The sequence below is a fragment of the Pristiophorus japonicus genome, chromosome 5 (genome assembly GCF_044704955.1).
Source record: "Pristiophorus japonicus isolate sPriJap1 chromosome 5, sPriJap1.hap1, whole genome shotgun sequence".
NCBI classification, from domain to species: domain Eukaryota; kingdom Metazoa; phylum Chordata; class Chondrichthyes; family Pristiophoridae; genus Pristiophorus; species Pristiophorus japonicus.
The window spans coordinates 287,463,049-287,490,821 of record NC_091981.1 but is presented as its reverse complement, the minus strand read 5'-3'; the positions used below and the strand labels follow the sequence as shown (position 1 = coordinate 287,490,821).

Here is a 27,773-nt window from a genome sequence, read left to right as displayed (position 1 = left end):
TACCCTCTTGCCCCCCCCCCGTTACGACTGACCCCTCGCAACCGAGGCCTACCCACCTGCAGCCAGCCAGCCTCTCAAATTAAGACACTGCCAGTAAAGTTGGCAGGGCCTGCGGGAATCCCAGCATCCTGGGTTTCCAGCCCACCTCGGACCTCCCCCACCGGAAAATTCCAGCCGTTGCCTGTTTATAAAGCAGAGGATATTTAATGCTTTTATAACAGCTTTCTCAACTTGTCCTGCTAACTTCAAGGATTTGTGTACATACAAATCCCTCTGTTCCTGCACCCCCTTTACAATTGTACCATTTCGTTCATAATGCCTTTCCTCATTCTTCCGACTAAAATGATTCACTTTCCACTTTTGTGTGTTAAATTTCATTTGCCATGTTTTTGCCCATTTCAGCACTTTTCCAAATGCCAATTAACTTTGTCCAGAATTGTCTAAAAGTTTTCCTACCACCAATGTTAGGCTGACTGGCCTGTAGATGCCGGATTCATTTCTCACTCTCTCCTTTTTTTTTTAAAACAGAGGTACAACATTTGCAATCCTTTAGTCCTCTGGGACCACCTCCATATGCAAGGATTGGAAGATTGTGGCTAGAGCCTCTGCAATTTCCACCGTTACTTCCCTCAGTAACCTAGGGTACATCCAATCCGGACCAGGTGATTTTTCTACTTTGAGGACTGCCAACCCCAAGTACATCCTCTTTATCCAATATCGCTACTGCCTCCGCCTTCACTGCTACATTGGCAGAATCCTCTTCTCTAGAGATAGACCAGACAGGAATTTGAAAACAATGATGAGAATTAAGAAATCGAGGCGTTGTTTAATCTAAGTCAGAGAGCTCAGGCGTGATGTGCTAGCTCTAATTATGTAAGCAAATATAAAATAAAACTGCATTAGGCGCTTCATACATGATACAAAATAAAATTATATATCATTACGACAGAGGGAAGATCATTGATAAAGCAGCTGAAGATGGCTGGGCCGAGGATGGTCCCATTCCCAGAGAGATTCCTGGGGCTATGATGGCTGGCCTCCAAGAACCATAACCATCTTCCTTTCTGTGAGGTATGACCTCAACCACTGGAGGCTTTTCCCTTTGACCCTATCTTGCTTCTACTTTGCAGGAGCTTCTTGTTGCAACAGTTGGTCAATCAACGCATTAATGTTAATGGCAGCTGCTCACACCTCCTCTCTGGCATTCAGCTCTTCCATCCATATCTGAATGACAAGCGTGATAAGGTCTGGAGGAGCCAAGTGATTAGAATCATAGAAATTTACAGCAGAGAACGACGCCATTCAGCACATCGTGTCTGTGCCAGCTGAAAAAGATATCCAGCCTAATCCCACTTTCCAGCTCTTGGTCCATAGCCCTGTAGGTTACAGCACTTCAAGTGCACATCCAAGTACTTTTTAAATGTGGTGAGAGTTCCAGACCCCCACCACCCTCTGGGTGAAATAAAAATTCCCTCCAATCCTTCTACCAATTACTTTAAATCTATGCCCCTTGGTTATTGACCTCTCTGTTAGGGAAATAGGTCCTTCATATCCCCCTCCCCAGTCTCTCCCTCTCCCTCTCCCACAGAAGGCCATGAAATCCCTACTCAGGATTTGCAGTATTACAGAAATGCAATTTCCATTCCTTTTAACTGTACACCTCAGGTGATGTTAGGTGCCTCCTTTCCTGGTTGAAGAGTCCACGCCTTCCTCCCACTGGTACTAGGACACAGCCCCAAGCTCCCCTCTACACTGTCTGAATGCCTCTCGTTTCTTGCCACCACAACTTGATCCATGACTAGATGTAGAGCTTCAGATTGATCACGACAGTCTTCCACTTCATTACACAACACAACAGTTTATGACCCAAATTGGATGGTGGGGGAGGGGACGTTCACAGTCAGTCTTAGCTCCAGTAGTGAGCTATCCTGCCGACAGTATTTCAATTGATATACCTGCAAGGGAAGAAAAATAAACAAAGTGATAATTTTCAAGTTTTTTGTGTGTCCTTCTGCGCATGCACGCACTGGACTCCACCCGCCTCCCTCCCTCCATCCCTTAGAGGACGAGACCAGGGAATTAGTAATGGGAACATGAAGATGGCACAAAATATTTGTTCAGAATTTCTATCAGTCTTTACGGTAGAGGACACTAACAATATTCTGACAGTGGATAGTCGGGGGGAGGGGGGGGGGGGGGGAAAGGGGAGGAACTTGACACAATCACAATCACTAAGGTGGTACTCAGTAAGATATTGGGACTAAAGGCAGATAAAATCCCCTGGACCTGATGGCTTACATCCTAGGGTCTTAAGAGAAGTAGCGACAGGTATTGTGGATGCATTGGTTTGGTTGTAATTTACCAAAATTCCCTGGATTCTGGGGAGGTCCCAGCAGATTGTAAAACTGCAAATGTAACACGCCTATTTAAGAAAGGAGGAAGACAAAAAGCAGGAAACTATAGATCAGTTAGCCTAACATCTGTGGTTATGTGTTGGAAGTCCATTATTAAAAGAAGCAGCAAAATTAGGTCAGGCAGAGCCAGCATGGATTTATTAAGGGGATGTCATGTTTGACAAATTTGCTGGAGTGCTTTGTGGATGTAACGAACAGGGTGGATAAAGGGAAACCAGTGGATATGGTGTATTTGGACTCCCAGCAGGCATTTGACAAGGTGCCACATAAAAGGTTACGGTACAAGATAAAAGTTATCGGGGTTGGGGGTTGGCTAATCCGGTAGCCACGCACCCCCCGCGCCCCCCTACCCATCCACGCTTCCCCGAGCCATTGCGCAGGCGCGCATGCTCCAACGCATCTGCGCAACGCTGCCGGCACTGACAAGGCGGCATGATCCTTAGCCCCGCCCCCCTGCAGGCTGCGATCGGCTTGCTCCGCCCCAAGGAGACTACGCTGCACCACGCCACGGTCCAGTAGGACCGGAGAATTGCTGCAGTGTATTCCAGTGCACCTTCGAGCCCAGGCAGGTCACGTAAGTCTCGGAGGTGCGCCGTTTTCACCAGATGCCGAAACTTGGGCCCATAATCTTAGAATAAGGGGTCGGCCATTTAAAACAGAGATGAGGAGAAATTTCTTCTCAGGGTTGTAAATCTATGGAATTCGCTGCCTCAGAGAGCTGTGGAAGCTGGGACATTGTTTCTGTCTTAAATTTATTCAGACAGTTTCTTAAACGATAAGGGAATAAGGGGTTTTGGGGAGCGGGCAGGGAAGTGGAGCTGAGTCCATGATCAGATATGATCTTATCGAATGGCGGAACAGGCTCGAGGGGCCGTATGGCCTACTCCTGCTCCTACTTCTTATGTTCTTAATGTGATGAATTAAGATCATCACGCAATATTAATTGGTAACATTAAGTGCCATTGTTGCTGCCATGTCAATACATAGCCCAGGGGATCTCAACCTTGCTGCATGAGACCCCCTTCTCCCGTGTTATAAAAACTCGATCAACAACAATGTAACACAATACAAGCTTTTTTTCTGTAAAAAATGTGTTATGCAGTTAAGTTTATATCTTTAATATTTTTGTTTTACCCACTTAATGTGAAACCTGGTGCTGAGCAACAATTCTGTCAAGGCGAGGAGGTATCTTCGACAAGCACACGCGCATTTCATGGTCGATGTTCACCCTGTTCTTAGTTTTCATCAACGTCATTGCTGAAACTCCAACATCGCAGAAGTAGGTTGTACTAAATGGGAGCAACACTTTCAGTGCTGCAGAAGAAGCAGTCCTGTATTCGTCGGAGCATTCACACCAAAATGTCTCCAGCGGCAATTCACTGAACTTGGTTCTGAGGAAGCTGTCGGATGAAATGTCAATGAGCTCTTCCAATAACTTTGGTGGGACAGAGGTTAGGAGTTTCGCTTCAATATTCTCACTAAAGGGGTTTGTAGCCCACAGGTATGCAGCAGATTGTTCCGTCGTGAGTTCTGGGAAATAATTATTGAATTTGTTGAGCAGACCAGAAAGATGCGCTACCAGCTGTGGTTTGATGGCGTCAAAGTTAACTTTTCTTTCTTGAATGAAAGAATGCAGGAGCTCAAACATATCTGCAGTGCCCCCAGAGATAAGAACCTTCCACACTTGCAGTTTCCCTTTGAATGCGTCAATTCTTCCACGCTGGGCAAAAAAATGAGTGTTCTCAACTTGCATAGCTTTATTTAGCTTATTCATTTCACTGAACATGTCTGCGAGGTAAGCCAGTTTAGCCAGCCACACGTCATCTTTCAGCACCTCGGCAAGTTCAGGTTTCTTGTCAGCTAAGAAAATGTGAACATCTCCCCTGAGATGAAATATACGGGTAAGCATTCTGCCTCGAGAGAGCCACCTCGCCTTTGTATGCATGAGCAAGGAATTGTGCTCTGCACCCACCTCCTCACAAAGTGCAACAAAACACCTGGAGTTCCTTGCTCTGGACTTGATAAAATTAACAAGAGTCACTGCAGTGTTGAGAACACCGTGAAGACCCGGCTCAATATCTTTCGCAGCAAGGGCCTCTCGGTGTAAAAAGCAATGTGTCCAAATAGCGCCAGGTGAAGTGGCTTTGATCTTTTGCACAACACTCGAATGCTTTCCAGTCATTGCTGCAGCCCCATCAGTGCACACCCCAATGCAGTTTGTCCAGCTGATTTCTGCTGAAGTCATGAAATCATCCAACAATGTGAAAATATCTTCTGACTTTGTTATCTTGAGCTCTTTGCTAAACAAAAAGTCTTCCTTTATTTCCTTATTCCACACATAGCGAACATAGACGAGTAAATGCGACCTTTTAGAAAAGTCTGTGGTCACATCAAGCTGTAGAGCAAAGTCATTGTCACGCAGCCGATCGATGCACTGCAAAACTATGTCTTCTGACATTGAACCAATCCGCCGTTTGATAGTGTCGTCTGACATTGGTATTTTTTCCAGTTCCCGGGCCTCCTGTTCTCCAAACATTTCCCTTACGATTGCAATGGCACACGGCATTATCAGCTCCTCAGCAACCGTATAGGGTCTTTTTGCTTTCGCAATCTGCTGCGCCACTAAGTAGGATGAGACAAGCTTTTTATCAGCGGTAGGTGTGGATTTCGTTACTACTTCAGTAGTTCCCGGCAGTTCCTTAGCCTTTCGCTCAAAAAAGGCACGGTGTTTGTCCTTGTACATTTGATGCTTGGTAATTAAATGTCTCTGTAATTTGGAGGGTTTCATCGATTCATTGGCCAGTACTTGTGCACAAATTACACACTGCGGTTGAGGTGTGTATCCACTTCTATTACAAATAAAACCAAAATTCAAGTAGCTGTCTTGGTATCTCCTTGTTCTTGAAACTTTAAGCTTTTTGCGCACACCTCCACCTCCTCGGCATTCTTCAATCCTTGAGATTGAACTTGAAGGAAGTTCTGTCTCATCGCTCTGTGGGTGTTGTTGTTCTGAGGCTGATGGTCAAATCAAACATTTATCCATATCTGGTATTTACAACAACTTTTCCTGTTTTGTCATTTATCTTGCTCCTGCTGAAACAGTTCTACGACCCTTAACATAAAGCAAGAATGTATTACATAACCTCAGACTTCTGCACACTCGGTACGTAATAAACACGGACGAAGATTTACTTTCCTTCCTACACATTCTATGCTTACTTTTGGTGGACGCCTCGACACCTCACCGTTCCCTGTTGAGAACCCCTGCCCTAGCCCCTGTTGTGAACCCCTGCCCTAGCCCCTGTTGGGAACCCCTGTTGAGAACCTCTGCCCTAGCCCCTGTTGAGAACCCCTGCCCTAGCCCCTGTTGAGAACCCCTGGCCTAGCCCCTGTTGCAGGCTAAACCAGACTGTTGGCAACCTTGTTCGCTATTTGACACCGAGATGAACATTGCCCGTCTCCGCCTCTGCCTCTGCCTCAGTTCATCTGCTGTGGAAAACCTGATTTCATTACTTCTTGAATCTACTATTCCAATGCTCTCCTAGCCAGCCTCCCATTTCCCACCTTCTAAACTTCAACTCATCCAAAATTCTGCCGTTCGTATCCTAACTCCCACCCGGGGGGGCCCCAGCCCCCCCGAACTCCCACCCCGGGCCATTCACCCATCACACATGCTCACTGACCTACACTGGCTTCCGCTCTGACAATGCCTTGATAAAATTATCCCTATTCTCAAATCCCTCCATGGCCGCCAACCCTCCCCACCTTTGAATGAACAGCACTGGTGACATTAATAAATCTGGTGATTTGCAGACTGACAGGAAAGTAACCACAAAGGCTGCCAGACTGCCATTGAAACCCAAATACCGCAGGGAAGGAATCCTACCAACCCAACCTGTACCACACTACATAATTCTCCACATGGTTGACCCTGAATGGTTTAGCATGTTTCTCAGTTGTACAGGAACATGAAATGTAGCAGGATGATTCTGAATACACACCTGCCATTTCTTTGAAATCCAAATTCTATGTCCACAGATGTGTAAAACATATGCTGCAAACTCACATCAGCGAAATAAAGTCACAGCAGTGCATTCCATTGTACTTGACTCTGTAAAAGTGGGCAATTCGTAAATTAGATTTAAATGGGTAAAACAGAATTTTTAATGCTCTCAGCAACTATAAACACAGCAACAAGATGTATGAGGTTTCCGTAAACTTGTTCTTTAAACTGAAGAAGGCCTCAAACTATCCCGTCATCATCAATGTAGCAAGTATTAGGAAGAGACAAGGTCCTGCTGCGACTCGCAGAAGATAAATAAAATAGAGGATCATTTAGTAAACACACACCAGACTGAGCAACATGACTGTGGCTCCTCTGGTCCACACTGGAGATTATTAGTGTAGACAACCAATTCTAAGGCGGTCTAAATAGAAAATTAGGATACACAACTCTGAGCATCACCCTATCCTTGGATGGAACTCTCACATTTCGTAAAGAAATAAAACGATTCATTTAATATCAACATTACAAGCATTGAATCCATGGATTCCCAAGCACAAATCAGCATCAAATTCCTTTGTCCAGCAACTAGGAAGGCAGATTAAAATCAATCCGGAATATTGCTAGATGCTTTTGTTCCCAGATTCCCGCTCATATAGATGATTCAGTTCCATATAAGAACATAAGAAATAGGAGCAGGAGTAGGTCATATGGCCCCTCGAGCCTGCTCCGCCATTCAATAAGATCATGGCTGATCTGATCATGAATTCAGTTCCACTTCCCCTTATTCCCTTATCGGTTAAGAAACTGTCTTATTTCTGTCTTAAATTTATTCAATGACCCAGCTGCCACAGCTCTCTGAGGCAGCGAATTTCACAGATCCTCAACCCTCAGAAGAAATTTCTCTTCATCTCAGTTTTAAATGGGCAGCCCTTTATTCTAAAATTATGCCCTCTAGTTCTAACCTCCCCCATCAGTGGAAACATCCTCTCTGCATCCTTATCAAGCCCCCTCATAATCTTATTATGTTTCGATAAGATCACCTCTCATTCTTCTGAATTCCATTGAGTAGAGGCCCAACCTACTCAACCTTTCCTCATAAGTCAACCCCCTCATCTCTGGAATCAACCTAGTGAACCTTCTCTGAACTGCCTCCAAAGCAAGCAGATCCTTTCGTAAATATGGAAACTGAAACTGCACGCAGTATTCCAAGTGTGGCCTCACCAATACCCTGTACAGCTGTAGCAAGACTTCACTGCTTTTATACTCCATCCCCTTTGCAATAAAGGCCAAGATTCCATTGGCATTCCTGATCACTTACTGTACCTGCATACTAAACTTTTGTGTTTCATGCACAAGTACCTGCAGGTCCCACTGTACTGTAGCTTTTTGCAATCTTTCTCCATTTAAATAACTTGCTCTTTGATTTTTTTCTGCCTAAGTGCATGACCTCACACTTTCCAACATTATACTCCATCTGCCAAATTTTTGCCCACTCACTTAGCCTGTCTATGTCCTTTTGCAGATTTTGTGTGTTCTCCTCACACATTGCTTTTCCTCCCATCTTTGTATCGTCAGCAAACTTGGCTACGTTACACTCATTATATTCAGGATGCTATCAGTAATATAGAATTTTAAAAGGCCTGACCAACTTAAAAAAACAAACCAGCAAAATGGATGAGGTTTTTATAGAATCACAGAAACTTAGAGCGCAGAAGAAGGCCATTCGACCCATCATGCCTGTGCCACCAACCCAGTCCACATTCCAGCTCTTGGTCCATAGCTCTGTAAGTTACAGCACCTCAAGTACTTTTTAAATTGTGCTGAGATTTTCTGCCTCTATCACCCTTTCAGGCAGTGAGTTCCAGAGCCTCACCATACTCTGGGTGGAAAAAGTTTCCAACTTCAAGATAGGCTTACAGCGTATGTATGTGAACGAACGAAGCACAGTGAACAAGGTTGGTGAGCTGCAGGTGCAAATAGCCAAATGGGAATATGATGCCAGGGCAAAAACAGAGACCTGGCTCAAAAAAGGGCAGGATTAGAAACATAGAAAATAGGTGCAGGAGCAGGCCATTCAGCCCTTCTAGCCTGCACCGCCATTCAATGAGTTCATGGCTGAACATGAAACTTCAGTACCCCCTTCCTGCTTTCTCGCCATACCCCTTGATCCCCCGAGTAGTAAGGACTTCATCTAACTCCCTTTTGAATATATTTAGTGAATTGGCCTAAACTACTTTCTGTGGTAGAGAATTCCACAGGTTCACCACTCTGGGTGAAGAAGTTTCTCCTCATCTCGGTCCTAAATGGCTTACCCTTTATCCTTAGACTGTGACCCCTGGTTCTGGACTTCCCCAACATTGGGAACATTCTTCCTGCATCTAACCTGTCTAACCCCGTCAGAATTTTAAACGTTTCTATGAGGTCCCCTCTCATTCTTCTGAACTCCAGTGAATACAAGCCCAGTTGATCCAGTCTTTCTTGATAGGTCAGTCCCACCATCCCATGAATCAGTCTGGTGAATCTTCGCTGCACTCCCTCAATAGCAAGAATGTCCTTCCTCAAGTTAGGAGACCAAAACTGTACACACTACTCCAGGTGTGGCCTCACCAAGGCCCTGTACAACTGTAGTAACACCTCCCTGCCCCTGTACTCAAATCCCCTCGCTATGAAGGCCAACATGCCATTTGCTTTCTTAACCGCCTGCTGTACCTGCATGCCAACCTTCAATGACTGATGTACCATGACACCCAGGTCTCGTTGCACCTTCCCTTTTCCTAATCTGTCACCGTTCAGATAATAGTCTGTCTCTCTGTTTTTAACCACCAAAGTGGATAACCTCACATTTATTCACATTATACTTCATCTGCCATTCATTTGCCCACTCACCTAACCTATCCAAGTCACTCTGCAGCCTCATAGCATCCTCCTCGCAGCTCACACTGCCACCCAACTTAGTGTCATCCGCAAATTTGGAGATACTACATTTAATCCCCTCGTCTAAATTATTAATGTACAATGTAAACAGCTGGGGCCCCAGCACAGAACCTTGCGGTACCCCACTAGTCCCAGTAGGCAGATAGTAAGAGGAGGGTTGGAGCTGATTAGGGACAAAAAAAGGAGACAGACCTATGCATGGAGGCAGCAGGATGGCTGAGGCACAGGATCAGTACTTTGCATCTGTCTTCACCAAGGAAGATGTTGCCATCGGCAGTGAAGGAGGAGATAGAGAAGATACTGGATAAGAATTGGTAGAGCTGGCTATACCCCCGTTCCTGACCCTCTCTCTCCTTCCTCTCCCCCCCCCGGACGATTCTCTCTGCCTGGCCGGCCGGTCAGCACGGCCCCAGTCCCCCGAGCTGAGCAAAGTGTGTCCCGCGCTGCGCTGCCGAGGGCCCCTGTACGCCGCGCGCTAACGCAGAAAGCCACAGAAATGTTCGCGCGGACAATCACCGTGCAAAATGCCGCATCCGGGCTGCTGCCAGTCTGCTCGCATTCGCATACTGCACCAGCGGGAAGACAACCTTAGCTTCGCCAATGGGGCGCGGCCCCAGCACTCGACCAGCCAATGGAGCGCGGCCCCAACCCACGGACCATCCAATGGGGCGCGGACCCATCCCAGCCAATTGGGCGCGGTCCCAGCTCCCGGACCAGCCAATGGGGCGCGGCCCCAGCCCAAGGACCAACCAATGGAGCGCAATGCCATCTGACGGACCAGCCAATAGGGCGCGACCGCTGCCCCCCACCCCCCCACAGCCAATGGGGCGCGGCCCCAGCCGCTAACCACGGCGCTGCGTGTCTCCCGATTACAGCCCAGCTCGAGCCCCGGCCGGCGCTGCCAAATGAAAGCGCGCTCGAGCCCGCGGGGAGACGCCCCCCTCCGCCGCCATTCCCTGCCCGCGGCCCGCCGGCCCTCCCCAATATTGTACACTCGGACCCGGGCTGCAAGGTGAAGCCTCCGCCCCCCTCCGCCCTACAACCTCGGACCGGGGGGAGACTCACTAAGGCCGAATCCTCCCCCACAGGCGGCCCTGACCGGCTGCCTCACTCGCTCACCTCACCGCCATCTTCAACCGCCGTTTCAAAATGGCCGCGCCGCTCCCGACACCGACATTTATACCGCGTCACGTGGTGCCAGCCAGCCACTCGGACGCTCTGCCGCGAAACATAACCAAGGAGCTGCGGAAGCTGCAAGATGGTTCGCATCGCAGCACAAGGGACGGAGGTCCTCCAGCCACGGCATCGTCATCATCACCATAGGCAGTCCCTCGGACTCGAGGAAGACTTACTTCACTGTAAAAGTGGCTGAACAGTCCAATACTAGAACCACAGTCCCTGTCACAGGTAGGACAGATAGTCATTGAGGGAAAAGGTGGGTGGGGAGTCTGGTTTGCCACACGCTCCTTCCGCTTGTTTTCTGCATGCTCTCGGCGATGAGACTCGAGGTGCTCAGCGTCCTCCCGGATGCACTTCCTCCACTTAGAGCGGTCTTTGGCCAGGGACTCCCAGGTGTCGGTGGGGATGTTGCACTTTATCAGGGAGGCTTTGAGGGTGTCCTTGTAACGTTTCCTCTGCCCACCTAGGGCTCGCTGGCCGTGTAGGAGTTCCGAGTAGAGCGCTTGCTCTCGTGTCGGGCTTGTGGACGATGTGGCCCACCCAATGGAGCTGGTTGAATGTGGTCAGTGTTTCGATGTTGGCCTGATCAAGAACACCGACGTTGATTATCCCAGGGGATTTGCAGGATCCAACCACAGTATCACTACCTTGGAGGGCCGTTGTTGAGAATGGTGGCTTAGACAGCTAGAAAAAGGATTGTTTGCAGTTAGGGTACTGACCTTCCAGGATTGTGATGAAGCCTCCAGTTGTCAGCGATGGCTCAGATGGTTCCCGCCTCCAAGTCAGATGGTTGTGGGCTCGTCAAAATCCAGAGACTTGAGCACGAAAATTTAGGCTGACATTCGTGTCTCTAAGGTGGATGTAAAAAAATCTCATGGCACATTTGAAGAGCAGAGGCCTGGACTAATGATCCAGAGATATGAGTTCAGATCCCACAAGCTGAGGAATTTAAGGAGAGTTCCAAACATCTACCACCCTGTGTAGAAGTGTTTCCTGATTTCACTCCCGAAAACTCTTATTTTTAGATTATGCCCCCTAGTCCTGGAATCCCCAACCAGCGGGAATAGTTTCTCTCTATCTACCCTATCTGTTCCCCTTGATATCCTGTAAAAGGAGGTATATGACGGGTGTCAGTTTGAGAATACAAGTGAGAACCAGGCTGAATATAGAAAGTTCAAAGGGGCAGTGAAATAGGAAATAATAGGGGCAAAGAGAGAGTATGTGAATAGATTGGCAGCTAACATAAAAGGGAATCCAAAAGTCTTCGACAAGTGTATAAATAGTAAACGTGTAGTAAGAGGACAGGTGGGGCCAATTAGGGACCAAAATGGAGACCTATGCATGGAGGCAGAGGGCATAGCTGAAGTACTAAATCAGTACTTTGCATTTGTCTTTACCAAGGAAGATGCTGCTGCCAGTCATAGTGAAAGATGAGGCAGTTGAGATACTGGATGGGATAAAAATTGCTAAGGAGGCGGTACTAGAAAGGCTGGCTGTACTTAAACCGGCTAAGAACATAAGAAATAGGAGCAGGAGTAGGCTATTTGACCCCTCGAGCCTGCTCCACTATTCAATAAGCTCATGGGTGATCTGATCCCGACCTCAACTCCACTTCCCCGCCTGTTCCCCATAATCCTCGACTCCCTTATCCTTCAAAAATCTGTCTATTTATACCTTAAATATATTCAATGACCCAGCCTCCACAGCTCTCTGGGGCAGAGAATTCCAAAGATTCACGACCCTTAGAGAAGAAATTCCTCATTTCTGTTTTAAATGGGCGACCCGTTAAACTGAAACTATGCCCCCCAGTTCTAGATTCCCCCATGTGTGGAAACAACCTCTCTGCATCTACCCTGTCAAGCCCCCTCAGAATTTTATACGTTTCAATAAGATCACACCTGATTCTTCTAAACTCCAATGTGTATAGGCTCAACCTCATCTCCAGAATCAACCTAGTGAACCTTCTTTGAACTGCCTCCAATGCAAGTATATCCTTCCTTAAATAAGACCAAAACTGTACGCAGTACTCCAGGTGTGGTCTTACCAATACTCTGTACAGCTATAGCAGGACTTCGCTACTTTTATACTTCATCCCCCTTGCAATAAAGGCCAACATTCCATTTGCCTTCCTTATTGCTTGGTGTACCTGCATGCTAGCTTTGTGTTTCATGCACAAGAACACCTAAATCTCTGAACACCAACAAAGTTTCTCACCATTTAAAAAATATTCAGTTTTTCTATTTGTTGTAAAACATTGCAAGCTGCTTCACAGAAGCATTATCAATTGAAATGTGACCCGTGCCACATAGGACAGGTGACCAAAAACTTGGTCAAAAAGGTAGGTTTTAAGGAGCGTCTTGCCTTCATGGGTGCAGCCGCAACACACTCAATAAACTCAACACCATCCAGGATAAAGCAGTATGCTCGATTGGCTCCAACCAGAAAGAGCTGAACCACCCTTCTTTGGTATTCAATGACTCAGCCAGAACCACTTGGCTCCAGACCTCATCACAGCTATGATCCAGACACTGAATGCTAGAGCAGCAGGAGTTTGTCATGAGTTCTATTTGCTGCAGACTCTGCTGTAAAATAGATTGTTTGCCGAGTAAACAAGACGGTTTGCTACAAATCCCACCCTTCGGTGTTGTCAATAGTCACTCCACTCCAAAATTGAGCTCCTGGCCATGCTTGGACCAAAGCTGTAATGAGGTGCAGAGCTGGGTTGGTCCTTGCTGACCAAACTGAGCATCGGTGAACTGGTTCTCGGGGAAACAAGGAGTGAAAGATCATCCACACCCCAAGAACCAAGGGTTGCATCAACTATCAATGCTGGCTCCCTTTGTACATGTGTCACAAACCCCACCAGGTAGAACAGCTGAACCCCAAATGGGGATCACATCATGAAACTCTGCATTTTAGTCCCATTCTCCACTCCCCAATGCTATTGCAAGTGACAGTCTCAGTTACTCCATGCAACCAAACTTGCTTTTACATTGCTGGGGCCCCAAGGACTGGTCCTTGCAGTAGTTAAAGCCTGCTAATCTGAAAATGACCTGTTTATTTCTACTGTTTTATTTCCTTTAACCAATCCTCAATCCATGTTAATCATCCTTCATAGGCAGTCCCTCGAAACGAGGATGGCTTCTTCCATATTTCAATGAAGGATCTAATATTCCAGATCCCGAACTACATCTTGGAGGGTGGAAGATGCCTGTGCTTGGATTTTTTTAACGTGTGGTGACCGTTGCACACCAGCCACCACACGGGCTTGACAGAGCTAGGTCTTGGTCCAGTGGCAAGGATTACCCAAGACTAACTGGAGACCAGCTCTGCTGCACTGACCTAGTATGCACACATATCGCAGTGTGGGCTGGCCCGTGCTGCCCCTGGGCCTTACTCCCAATCCCATGTCCTAATTTTGTGTAATAACCTCTTGCAGAGTGAGAAGCCAAACTGTAGTGGAATTAAAGAAAGTGACCGATGGCCCAGAGAGAGCAAGATAGGTGATGAGGAGGGAATGAGTCACTAGTGTGAATAGAAACAAGAGGGCAAGCAAGACAAGTACAGAGTGAAAGCGGTATGTTGATAGGATGAGATAAAACAAGGTGGGAGGAGACTTGTGTGGAGCATAAACATTGCCACAGACTGAAGCTGCTGTAAACAGGGAATATGTAAAACACAATAATTTATTTAAATCAATTAAGTTAGTGTAGCATTTAAATGTGTGCTTGTTTAAAAAATACAAAGTAAAACATCACAATTATACAACCTCAAATGGACAATGATAGTAAATTGTAAATACTCGCAAGTAAATACTTGAGGAAGGTGCAAACGGATTATGGAAAAGTTCAATGTATCCAAGTTAAATCTGCCATGTGCAGCTCGAACGTTTGCTTCCAATAAATTGCCTCCACAGAAACTCAGCTCGAGGAGAAAATGCTGCACAGATGAGGAAGGCTGTTCAGCCCATTCATCGAGAAAGTCCACCTCCATCCTGCATCTAACGGTTTAGCTGTTGCAGGGATTTTTAAACCTTCACTGCTCTATTTCAGAGTCCACTCCATGTATCTTCCTTCACTCTCAGGTTATGGGCATCACTGGCATTTATTGCTCATAGATGGTGGGCCTTTCCCTGGACTGCTGCTCGCAGTTTGATACAATTGAATGGCTTGCGAGGCCACCTCAGCCACATTGGTGTGGGACTGGAGTCACATGCAGGTTGGACCCATAAGGACAGCAGGTTTTCCTTCCCTGAAGGACATTTGTGAACCAGTTGGGTTTTACAACAATCCAACAGCTTCAAGGTCACCTTTACCAATACCTGTTTTTGTATCGACCAGCGTTAAACTGAATTCAGAATCTCAAACTGCCCGTGGTGGGCTCTGAACTCTCAAACTCTGTATTTAGTCCATGCCTACTTTCCCCCATGCCTCTGATCCATACAGGAGGGCCACCAAAGAACTCACTTTAGGAGTGGAAGCAGGTCTTCCTCGATTCTGAGGGACTGCCTATGATGATGATGATGATGACGACGACTTTCCCCCAATATTGATCACGAGGGGAAGAGCATCAGTCTTAAATTTACTGTTTGAACACGTGCCCTTTGTCCTACTCAGGATTTGCAGTATTACAGAAATGCATTTTCCGTATTCCGAACTGTACTATACAGCTCAGGTGCCTTCTGTCCAGGTTGAAGAGTCCACGGCTTCCTCTCACTGACCAGAACACATCCCCAGGCTCCCCTCTACGTTGCCTGAATGCCTCTCGTTTCTTGCCCATCATAACTGGATCCATGACTAGATGTAGAGCTTCAGATTGATCACCACAGTCTTCCACTTCATTGCACAATACGACAGTTTGTGACCCAAATCGGATGGTGGGGGGAGGGGACGTTCACAGTCAGTCTCAGCTCCAGGATTGAGCTATCCTGCCGACAGTATTGCAATTGGTATACCTGCAGGGGAAGAACAAAAAATACATCAGTCCACAAATCCCTGGGTATTTACATCTTCATGTTTAGGATTCAAGCTCCCAAAGCAAGCTGCCTCAAAGCCACAGAAGAAGAACTAGCCTCCCATTTCAAAGCACCAACCTTGTTTATTGCACAGGAATTAGTTTACAATCTACAGGTAGTGAGGAGCTCCATGTCATTGATTATTGCCCCATAAATCACAAAGTCCCATTCCACTATCACCTTGAATGTAAAAGTCTCATCCCTCCTGATCCCTCCCAGCCTCCAGCCCTAAAATCGTCTGAGAACTCTGCGCTCCTTCAATTCTGACTGCACTCCGATATGTTATTGGAACTTTTAAACAAATGGTGAAAACCTGAATTTAAAAGCTCCCATTACCTCCGCAATGCAGCAGGATGTATGAGGTTTCCATAACCTTGTTCTTTGATCAGAAGGCGGCCTCAAACTATCCTCTCATCATCAATCGAGCAAGTATTAGGAAGCGACAAGGTCACAGGCAGACCTGACCTGCTGTGGCTCGCACGAGAAACATAAAATAGCGAACCTTTGAGTAAAGGCAGACCAGACTGAGTGACATGGATACGGCTCCTCTGGTCTGCACTGGAGATTATTAGTGTGGACAGCCAATTCTAATGACATCTAAAATAGAAAGTAAAGATACACAACTCTGAGCATCATCCTATCGTAGAAATTTACAGCAGGGAAGGAGGCCATCTTGGCCCATCGTGTCCACGTCAGCCGACAAAGAGCTATCCAGCCGAATCCCACTTTCCAGCTCTTAGTCCGTAGTATTGTAGGTTACGGCACTTCAAGTGCACATCCAAATACTTAATAAATGTGGTGAGAGTTTCTGCCTCTTACCACCATTTCAGGCAGCGAGTTTCAGACCCCCCATCACCCTCTGGGTGAAAACATTTTCCCTCATATCCCCTCTAAACCTCTTACCAATTACTTTAAATCTATGCCGCCTGGTTGTTGACCCCTCTAAGGGAAATAAGTCCTTCATATCAAGGCCCCTCCTAATTTTATATACCTCAGAAAGGTCTTCCCTCAGCCTCCTCTGTTCCAAAAAAAAACAACCCCAACCTATCCAATCTTTCCTCATAGCTAAAATTCTCCGTCCAGGCAACATCCTCATAAATCTCCTCTGTACCCTCTCTCGTGCAATTACATCTTTCCTGTAATGTGGTGACCAGAACTGCATGCAGTACTCTTGCTGTGGCCTAACCAGTGTCTTCAGAGTTAATAAGAACATAAGAAATAGGAGCAGGAGTAGGCCATATGGCCCCTGCTAGTTACATCCCCACAAAACTCTTAAATTTGTCAAACACGATTTCTCTTTCATAAAACCATGACGACTGCCTAATCATGTTATGATTTTTTAAGTGCCATGATACCACTTCCTTAACAATGGATTCTGACATTTTTCTGATGTCAGGCTGACTGGCCTGTAGTTCCCCGTTTTCTCTCTCGCTCTTTTCTTGAATAGCGGTGTTACATTTGCTACCTTCCAATCTGCTGGGACCGTTCTAGAATGTAGGGAATTTTGAAAGATCAAAACCAATGTATCCATTATCTCTGCAGCCACCTCTTTTAGAACCCGAGGAGGTAGGCCGTCAGGTCCAGGGGATTTATCAGCTTTTAGTCCCATTAGTTTGTCTAATACTTTTTCTCTACTTATATGAATTACATCAAGTTCCTCACCCTCATTAGACCCTTGGTTCCCCACCATTTTAGGTATGTTTTTTGCATCTACTACTGTGAAGACAGATAGAAAATATTTAGTTAATGTTTCTGCCATTTCCTTATTCCCCATAATTTCTCCTGCCTCAGCCTCTAAGGGACCAATGTTTACTTTTGCTACTCTCTTCCTTTTCACATATTTGTAGAAGCTCTTGCAATCAGTTTTTAAATTTCTTGCTAGTTTTCGCTCAAAGTCTATTTTTTCCTTTTTTTTAAATCAAATTTTGGGTCATCCTTTGCTGGTTTCTGAAACCTTTCCCAATTCTCAGGCTTACCCTAACCCTATTCTTCACAACATTATAAGCTTCTTCTTTCAATCTAATGCTATCCTCCTCAACTTCTTTAGTTAGCCATGGATGGATCACTTTTCCTGTGGAGTTTTTGTTTCTCAATGGAATGTATTTTTATTGAGAATGATGAAATATTTCTTAAAATGCTAGCCACTGCTTATCTACTGCCATACCTATTTTTCCAACTTAGCCAACTCACCCTTTATACCTATGTAATTGGCTTTATTTAAAGTTTGAAAGATCTAGTTTCAGGCATCAGTAAGTTATTCTCAAAAGTAGTTCTATGGTATTATGATCACTCTGCCCCCAGAGGATCCTTCACTAAGAGATTGTTAATTAGCCCTGTCTCATTACACAATATAAGATCTAAAATAGCCTGTTCCCTTGTTGGTTCCATGATGTACTGTTCTAGGAAATTTTCCCGAATGCATTCCATGAACTCGTCATCCAGACTACCTTTGCCAATTTGATTTGTCCAATCCATATGAAGATTAAAGTCTCCCACGATTATTGCATTACCTTTGTTACAAGATCTTATTATTTCTTGATTAATATTCTGTCCAACAGTCTACTGTTAGGGGACCTATATACTAGTTCCACCAGTGTTTTCTGCCCCCTTGTTATTCCTCATCTCCACCCATGCAGATTCTACTTCCAGATCTTCCGAGCCGAGATCCATTCCCTCTGCTGTCCTTGTCATCCTTTGTTATCAGGGCTACCGCGCCCCCCTCATTTAGCAGTCTGCCTGTCTTTTCGAAACGTCAAGTACTCTGGAACATTTAGTTCCCAACCTTGGTCACTTTGCAACCATGTCTCTGTAATTGACCAAACCCATTTATCTCCTATTTGTGCCACTAGTTTGTCTATCTTGTTACAAATGCTCCGTGCATTCAGATAAAGAGTCTTCAATTTAATTGTTTTACCACTATTCCCTGCTTTGACTTTATTCTCTGCTGCACTGCTACCATTAAACTCTGTCCCTTCCTGGTCACACACTTTTTTTTTAAAAACCCAAATCACTACACTGCTCTGTTGTATTGAACTTTCTCTGTAGATATCTAAATAAACGTATGTTTAATATATTTGTTTTACGTACTTAATATGAAACCAGTTGCTGATGCTGAGCAACAATTCTGTCAAGGCGCGGAGGTATCTTCGACAAGCACACGCGCATTTCATGGTCAATGTTCACCCTGCCTCGGTTCTTAGTTTTCATCAACGTCATTGCTGAAACTCCAACATCGCAGAAGTAGGTTGTACTAAATGGGAGCAACACTTTCAGTGCTGCAGAAGAAGCAGTCCTGTATTCGTCAGAGCATTCACACCAAAATGTCTCCAGCGGCAACTCACTGAACTTGGTTCTGAGGAAGCTGTCGGATGAAATGTCAATGAGCTCTTCCAATAACTTTGGTGGGACAGAGGTTAGGAGTTTCGCTTCAATATTCTCACTAAAGGGGTTTGTAGCCCACAGGTATGCAGCAGATTGTTCCGTCGTGAGTTCTGGGAAATAAGTATTGAATTTGTTGAGCAGACCAGAAAGATGCGCTACCAGCTGTGGTTTGATGGCGTCAAAGTTAACTTTTCTTTCTTGAATGAAAGAATGCAAGAGCTCAAACATATCTGCCGTGCCCCCAGAGATAAGAACCTTCCACACTTGCAGTTTCCCTTTGAATGCGTCAATTCTTCCACGCTGGGCAAAAAAATGAGTGTTCTCAACTTGCATAGCTTTATTTAGCTTATTCATTTCACTGAACATGTCTGCGAGGTAAGCCAGTTTAGCCAGCCACACGTCATCTTTCAGCACCTCGGCAAGTTCAGGTTTCTTGTCAGCTAAGAAAATGTGAACATCTCCCCTGAGATGAAATATACGGGTAAGCATTCTGCCTCGAGAGAGCCACCTCGCCTTTGTATGCATGAGCAAGGAATTGTGCTCTGCACCCACCTCCTCACAAAGTGCATCAAAACACCTGGAGTTCCTTGCTCTGGACTTGATAAAATTAACGAGAGTCACTGCAGTGTTGAGAACACCGTGAAGACCCGGCTCAATATCTTTCGCAGCAAGGGCCTCTCGGTGTAAAAAGCAATGTGTCCAAATAGCGCCAGGTGAAGCAGCTTTGATCTTTTGCACAACACTCGAATGCTTTCCAGTCATTGCTGCAGCCCCATCAGTGCACACCCCAATGCAGTTTGTCCAGCTGATTTCTGCTGAAGTCATGAAATCATCCAACAATGTGAAAATATCCTCTGACTTTGTTATCTTGAGCTCTTTGCTAAACAAAAAGTCTTCCTTTATTTCCTTATTCCACACATAGCGAACATAGACGAGTAAATGGGACCTTTTAGAAAAGTCTGTGGTCACATCAAGCTGTAGAGCAAAGTCACTGACACGCAGCCGATCGATGCACTGCAAAACTATGTCTTCTGACATTGAACCAATCCGCCGTTTGATAGTGTCATCTGACATTGGTATTTTTTCCAGTTCCCGGGCCTCCTGCTCTCCAAACATTTCCTTTACGATTGCAATGGCACACGGCATTATCAGCTCCTCAGCAACCGTATAGGGTCTTTTTGCTTTCGCAATCTGCTGCGCCACTAAGTAGGATGAGACAAGCTTTTTATCAGCGGTAGGTGTGGATTTCATTACTACTTCAGTACTCCCAGGCAGTTCCTTAGCCTTTCGCTCAAAAAAGGCACGGTGTTTGTCCTTGTACATTTCATGCTTGGTAATTAAATGTCTCCGTAATTTGGAGGGTTTCAAAGCTTCATTGACCAGTACTTGTGCACAAATTACACACTGCGGTTGAGGTGTGTATCCACTTTTATTACAAATAAAACCAAAATTCAAGTAGCTGTCTTGGTATCGTCTTACTTTTGCCGTTTTACTTTTTTTGCGCACACTTCCACCTTCTCGCCACTCTTCAGCCCTTGAGGTTGAACTTGAAGGAAGTTCTGTCTCATCGCTCTGTGGGTGTTGTTGTTCTGAGGCTGATGGTCAAATCAAACATTTATCCATATCTGGTATTTACAACAACTTTTCCTGTTTTATCATTTATCTTGCTCCTGCTGAAACAGTTCTACGACCCTTCACTTGAAGCAAGAATGTATTACATAACATTAGAATGTTAATTTCTGCGCAGTCAGCACGTAGTACGGCAACTTGTATTTATATAGTACCATTAATGTAGTGAAATGTCCCAAGGCGCTTCACAGCATTGAGATTTTTATGACATCAAGCCACATAAGTAAATCCCTGGTTGAAACAAAGAAAATAGGTGCAGGAGTAGGCCATTCGGCCCTTCGAGCCTGCACCACCATTCAATAAGATCATGGCTGATCATTCCCTCAGTACCCCCTGTCCTAGGGGGTACTGAGGTTGAGAACCCCTGCCCTAGCCCTTGTTGCAGCCCTGACCACTGTTGGAGGCTAAACCAGACGATTGGCAACCTTGTGTCCTATTTGACACCGAGATGAACATTGCCTGTCTCCGCTCCTGCCTCAGCTCATTTGCTGTGGAAAACCTAAATGGCTTCGTTAACTCTCGAATCTACTGTTCCGGTGCTCCCCTAGCCGGCCTCCCATCTTCCACCTTCTAAACTTCAACTCATCCAAAACTCTGCTGGCCGAATCCAAACTCGCACCCGGGGTCATATCGGAACCCCCACTTAGGGCACCCATCACACATGCTCTCTGACCGACACTGGCTTTCGCTCTGACAATGCCTTGATTTTAAAATCATCCCTGTTCTCAAATCTCTCGATGGCCTCCAACCCTCCCCACCTTCACTCAAATTCAATGAGCTAGCCTCAACTGCTTCCTTGGGCAGAGAATTCCAAAGATTCACAACCCTCTGGGAGAAGAAATTCCTTCTCAACTCGGTTTTAAATTGGCTCCCCCGTATTTTGAGGATGTGCCCCCTAGTTCTAGTCTCCCCGACCAGCGGAAACAACCTCTGCTTCTATTTTGTCTATCCCTTTCATTATTTTAAATGTTTCTATAAAATCAACCCTCACCCTTCTGAACTCCAACGAGTAAAGACCCAGTCTACTCAATCTATCATCATAAGGTAATCCCCTCATCTCCGGAATCAGCCTAGTGAATCGTCTCTGAACCCCTCCAAAGCTAGTATATCCTTCCTTAAGTAAGGTGACCAAAACTGCACGCAGTACTCCAGGTGCGGCCTCACCAATACCCTGTACAGTTGCAGCAGGACCTCCCTGCTTTTGTACTCCATCCCTCTTGCAATGAAGGCCAACATTCCATTCGCCTTCCTGATTACCTGCTGCACCTGCAAATTAACTTTTTGAGTTCAAACAAAAAAAGAGTTTCATGCACAAGGACCCCCAGGTCCCGCTGCACCGCAGCATGTTGTAATTTCTCCCCATTCAAATAATATTCCCTTTTACTGTTTTTTTCCCCCAAGGTGGATGACCTCACATTTTCTGACATTGTATTCCATCTGCCAAACCTTAGCCCATTCGCTTAATCTATCTAAATCTCTTTGCAGCCTCTCTGTGTCCTCTGCACAACCCGCTTTCCCACTAATCTTTGTGTCATCTGCAAATTTTGTTACACTGCACTCTGTCCCCTCTTCCAGGTCATCTATGTACATTGTAAACAGTTGTGGTCCCAGCACCGATCCCTGTGGCACACCACTAACCACCGATTTCCAACCTGAAAAGGACCCAAAAGGACCCGACTGTCTGCTTTCTGTTAGCCAGCCAATTCTCGATCCATGCTAATACATTTCCTGACTCCGCGTACCTTTATCTTCTACAGTAACCTTTTGTGTGGCACCTTATCGAATGCCTTTTGGAAATCTAAATACACCACATCCATCGATACACCTCTATCCACCATGCTCGTTATATCCTCAAAGAATTCCAGTAAATTAGTTAAACATGATTTCCCCTTCATGAATCCATGCTGCATCTGCTTGATTGCACTTTTCCTATCTAGATGTCCCGCTATTTCTTCCTTAATGATAGCTTCAAGCATTTTCCCCACTACAGATGTTAAACTAACCGGCCTATAGTTACCTGCCTTTTGTCTGCCCCCTTTTTTTAAACAGAGGCGTTACATTAGCTGCTTTCCAATCCGCTGGTACCTCCCCAGAGTCCAGAGAATTTTGGTAGATTATAACGAATGCATCTGCTATAACTTCCGCCATCTCTTTTAATACCCTGGGATGCATTTCATCAGGAACAGGGGACTTGTCTACCTTGAGATCCATTAACCTGTTCAACACTACCCCCCTAGTGATAGTCTCAAGGTCCTCCCTTCCCACATTCCCGTGACCAGCACGGTGGAAGATGCCTGTGCATGGATTCGTTTAACGTGGGGTGGTCGTTGCACACCAGCCACCACATATGCTTGACAGAGCTAGGTCTTGGTCCAGTGGCAAGGGTTAACCATGACGACTGGAGACCAAGCTCTGCTGCACGGACCTAGTGCGCACACATGCTCCTACTATCCATAGATCGCAGTGTGGGCTGGCCCGTGCTGTCCCTGGGGACAACAGAAACAACTAGCATTTAAGTAGCACCTTTTAACAAAATAAATATTGTATGGCTCTTTATGGGGAGGGTGGAGGGTGGACATAAAGACAGGGTTTGAGACGATTAATAAACTGGAAGGAAGCAAAGGAGCAATACAAAGCTGCAGTCATGAGACAAGTCCAACCATTGCAGGAGCTACACTGGTGGTTTTCAGACATGAACTACACAAGGCAGTCTCATGGAGACACACAAAGGAACAGAGGCAAATGAACAGCACTGGTGACCACATCAATAAATCTGGTAGTTTGCAGACGGACAGGAAAGTAACCACAAAGGCTGCCAGACTGCCATTGAAACCCAAATACCCCAGGGAAGAAATCCTACCAACCTGACCTGTACCACACTACACAATTCTCCACATGGTTGACCCTGAATGGTTTAGCATGTTTCTCAGTTGAACAGGAACATGAAATGTAGCAGGATGATCCTGAATACATACCTGCCATTTCTTTGAAATCTAAATTCTATGTCCATAGATGTGCAAAGCATCTGCTGCAGACTCACATCAGGGAAATAAAGTCACAGCCATGCGTTCCATTGTAGTTGACTCTGTAAAAGTGGGCAATTCGTAAATTAGTTTGAAATGGGTAAAGCAGAATTTTTAACGCTCTCAGCAAATATAAACACAAGATGTATGAGATTTCCATAACCTTGTTCTTTGAACTGAAGAAGGCCTCAAACTATCCCCTCATCATCAATGTAGCAAGTATTAGGAAAAAACAAGGTCATAGGCAGACCGGTCCTGCTGTTACTCACCAAGATAAATAAAATAGAGGATCATTTAGTAAACATACACCAGACTGAGCAACATGACTGTGGCTCCTCTGGTCTACACTGGAGCAGGCCAGGGCCATTAAAGGGAGCAGCGTGCAGCGGCGTGCCACTGCAGGGAGCAGCGCGTGCTGCTGCAGGAGGGCGACGGCTGATTGCAGTGCAGGCAGGTACAGTAAGAGTGGCGAGGTCAGGGCGAAGGAGCGGCAAGAGTTCGTAGAGGGATGTGATCGGGGCCCAGGAGAGGCGTGAGTTCGGGGCACAGATGAGGTGAGGGCCCAGGGGCAGCACGGTCCAGCCCACACTGCGACATGTGTGCGCACTAGGTCCATGCAGCAGAGCTGGTCTCAAGATGTCTTGGTTAACCCTTGCCACTGGACCAAGACCTAGCTCTGTCAAGCCCGTGTGGTGGCTGGAGTGCAACGTTAAAACCCACCCACAGGCATCTTCCACCCTTCATGATGTAGTTCGGGATCTGGAACATTAGGTCCTTCATTGAAACACCAGTGAACTCATCCCTTTTCAGCGTGGAAGCAAGTCATCCTCGTTTCAAGGGACTGCCTATGATGACTGGAGATTATTAGTTTGGACAGCCAATTCTAAGGCGGTCTAAAATAGAAAATAAATATACACAAATCTGAGCATCATCCTATCCTTGGATGTAACTTTCACATTTCGGAAAGAAATAAAACGATTCATTTAATATCAACATTACAAGCATTGAATCCATGGGTTCCCGAGCACAAATCAGTATCAAATTCCTTTGTTCAGCAGGAGGGCAGATTAAAACCAATCCAGAATATTGCTCGATGTTTTTGTTCCCAGTTTCCTGCTCGTATGATAGAAACATAGAAAATAGGTGCAGGAGCAGGCCATTCAGCCCTTCTAGCCTGCACCGCCATTCAATGAGTTCATGGCTGAACATGAAACTTCAGTACCCCCTTCCTGCTTTCTCGCCATAACCCTTGATCCCCCGGGTAGTAAGGACTTCATCTAACTCCCTTTTGAATATATTTAGTGAATTGGCCTCAACTACTTTCTGTGGTAGAGAATTCCACAGATTCACCACTCTCTGGGTGAAGAAGTTTCTCCTCATCTCGGTCCTGAATGGCTTACCCCTTATCCTTAGACTGTGACCCCTGGTTCTGGACTTCCCCAACATGATGATTAAGTTCCATTTTATAGGACACCATCGGTAAAACAAAATTTTAAAACTCTGACCAACTAAAAATCAAACCAGTTGACTGCCGCGTTTCCTACATTACAACAGTGCCAATCCGTTCTCATCCCACTTGAAATTGGCCTTTGACCATTCAAGTATTATTACTCTGGAAAGCCTCCCTCCTGCACCATCTCTCCAGCCAATTTGCACACAGGCAAGCTGCCGCAAACAGCAATGTGAATAGGAGCAGATAATTTGTTTTTTGGTTATGTTGATTGAGGGATAAATATTGGCAAGAATTCCCCTGCTCTTCTTCAAAATAATGGATCTTTTACATCCACTTCAGAGAGCAGAGGGGCCTCGGTTTAACGTCTCATCCGAAAGACGGCACCTCCGACAGTGCAGCACTCCCTCAGCACTCAGCAGAAAATACTCGTGCAGATAATCACTTCGCAAAATCCCTCATCAAGCCAGCCAATGTGGCGTGCCTCCGGACGAGCCTATGGGGTGCAGCCTCCAGCTTCCGGACCAGCCAATGGGGCGCGGACTCCGGACTAAGCAATGGGGCGCGGCCTCCGGACCAGCCAATGGGGCGCGGCCCCAGTCCCCGGAACAGCTAATGGGGCGCGGCCCTCGTCTCCGAACCAGCCAATTACCCCGCACTGAGTGCCGCAACCAATCAGCGTCCCCCCCGCCCCCCCCCCAATCGGCGAGTCCTGTGATAGGCCTCTCGATTACAGCTGAACTCAATCCCCGGCCGGCACTGCCAACTGAAAGCGCGCCCACCTCTCTCCCCCCGCGGACTGGCTCCCCCCCCCCGTGCTGTGCACTCGGCCCCGGGCTGCTAGGTAAAGCCGACCCCTCCGCCTCCAGCTGGTGGGAATTTAGCAAGGCCGAATCCTTACCCACAGGCGGCCCTGTCCCGCTGCCTCCTTCCCTCAATCGCGCTCGCCGCAACCGTCAACCGCCGCTTCAAAATGGCCGCGCCGCTCCCGGCACCGGCCTTTTTATCGCGTCACGTGGTTCCAGCCAGCCAATCGGACGCTCTGCCGCGAAACATCACCAAGGAACACAATTCAAATACAGCGGAATCTGTCAAACAAACAGAACATGCTGGAAATCTCAGCGGGTTAGGCAGCATTTGTGGAGAGAGAAACAGGGTTAACGTTTCAGCTCGATGACCCTTCGTCAGAACTTACATAATACGTTGTATATTATGAGCGTTTATGGACAACGACTCAAGGCCACGCAGTGGCTTTCTGCACATGCGTGAAAAGCTTACTGCTCGTTGCCCACAACTGCGTCACAACTGGATAGAACCGCAAGTGCACACGTGCACAAAAACCCGCACAAACCCAGCTTCGGGGTCGGGACCCGACATCATCATCATCATCATCATCATAGGCAGTCCCTCGGAATCGAGGAAGACTTGCTTCCACTCCTGAAGTGAGTTCTTTGGTGGCTGAACAGTGGATGTGGTGTATTTGGACTTTCAAAAGGCTTTTGACAAGGTCCCACACAAGAGATTGGTGTGCAAAATCAAAGCACATGGTATTGGGGGTAATATACTGACGTGGATAGAGAACTGGTTGGCAGACAGGAAGCAGAGAGTCGGGATAAACGGGTCCTTTTCAGAATGGCAGGCAGTGACTAGTGGAGTACCGCAGGGTTCAATTCTGGGGCCTCAGCTATTTACAATATACATCAATGATTTAGATGAAGGAATTGAATGTAATATCTCCAAGTTTGCAGATGACACTAAGCTGGGTGGCGGTGTGAGCTGTGAGGAGGATGCCAAGAGGCTGCAGGGTGATTTGGACAGGTTAGGTGAGTGGGCAAATGCATGGCAGATGCAGTATAATGTGGATAAATGTGAGGTTATCCACTTTGGTGGCAAAAACAGGAAGACAGAATATTATCTGAATGGTGACAGATTAGGAAAAGGGAAGGTGCAATGACACCTGGGTGTCATGGTACATCAGTCACTGAAGGTTGGCATGCAGCTACAGCAGGCAGTAAAGAAGGCAAATGGCATAGAAACATAGACAATAGGTGCAGGAGTAGGCCATTCGGCCCTTCGAGCCTGCACCGCCATTCAATAAGATCATGGCTGATCATTTCTTCAGTACCTCTTTCCTGCTTTCTCTCCATACCCCTTGATCCCCTTAACCGTAAAGGCCATATCTAACTCCCTCTTGAATATATACAATGAACTGGCATCAACAACTCTCTGTAGTAGGGAATTCCACAGGTTAACAACTCTGAGTGAAGAAGTTTCTCCTCATCTCAGTCCTAAATGGCCGACCCCTTATCCTAAGACTATGTCCCCTGATTCTGGACTTCCCCAACATCGAGAACCTTCTTCCCGCATCGAACCTGTCCAGTCCCGTCAGAATCTTATATGTTGCTATGAGATCCCCTCTCATCCTTCTAAACTCCAGTGAATACAGGCCCAGTCGGCCCAGTCGATCCAGTCTCTCCTCATATGTCAGTCCTGCCATTCCAGGAATCAGCCTGGTGAACCTGCGTTGCACTCCCTCAATAGCAAGAACGTCCTTCCTCAGACTAGAAGACCAAAACTGAACACAATATTCCAGGTGAGGCCTCACTAAGGCCCTGTACAACTGCAGTAAGACCTCCCTGCTCCTATATTCAAATCTCCTGGCTATGAAGGCCAACATACCATTAGCCTTCTTTACCGCCTGTTGTACCTGCGTGCCCACTTTCAGTGACTGATGAACCATGAC

General features: G+C 46.3%; 2 protein-coding genes across 3 annotated transcripts; both read right to left on the bottom strand.

Annotated features, from left to right (window-relative positions):
- Window positions 1-37: 37 nt before the first annotated feature.
- Window positions 38-10,505, bottom strand: LOC139264739 (protein FAM200B-like). Of its 2 annotated transcripts, none has more exons than XM_070881756.1 (4): window positions 10,474-10,505; window positions 6,416-6,525; window positions 3,549-5,429; window positions 38-1,955 (listed from the first exon to the last, which is right to left on the bottom strand). In XM_070881756.1, the coding sequence occupies exons 2-3, from the start codon at window positions 6,420-6,422 to the stop codon at window positions 3,553-3,555; spliced, it is 1,884 nt and encodes a 627-aa protein (XP_070737857.1). In that variant the 5' UTR covers window positions 6,423-6,525; window positions 10,474-10,505; the 3' UTR covers window positions 38-1,955; window positions 3,549-3,552. The 2 variants fall into 2 exon arrangements, with proteins under 2 accessions (XP_070737857.1, XP_070737856.1); XM_070881755.1 differs by having other exon boundaries at window positions 3,553-5,429.
- Window positions 10,506-14,253: 3,748 nt separating this feature from the next.
- LOC139264025 (protein FAM200B-like) lies at window positions 14,254-26,004 on the bottom strand. The gene is made up of 4 exons (XM_070880128.1): window positions 25,932-26,004; window positions 23,533-23,642; window positions 18,635-20,523; window positions 14,254-15,487 (listed from the first exon to the last, which is right to left on the bottom strand). The coding sequence occupies exons 2-3, from the start codon at window positions 23,537-23,539 to the stop codon at window positions 18,635-18,637; spliced, it is 1,896 nt and encodes a 631-aa protein (XP_070736229.1). The 5' UTR covers window positions 23,540-23,642; window positions 25,932-26,004; the 3' UTR covers window positions 14,254-15,487.
- Window positions 26,005-27,773: the final 1,769 nt, after the last annotated feature.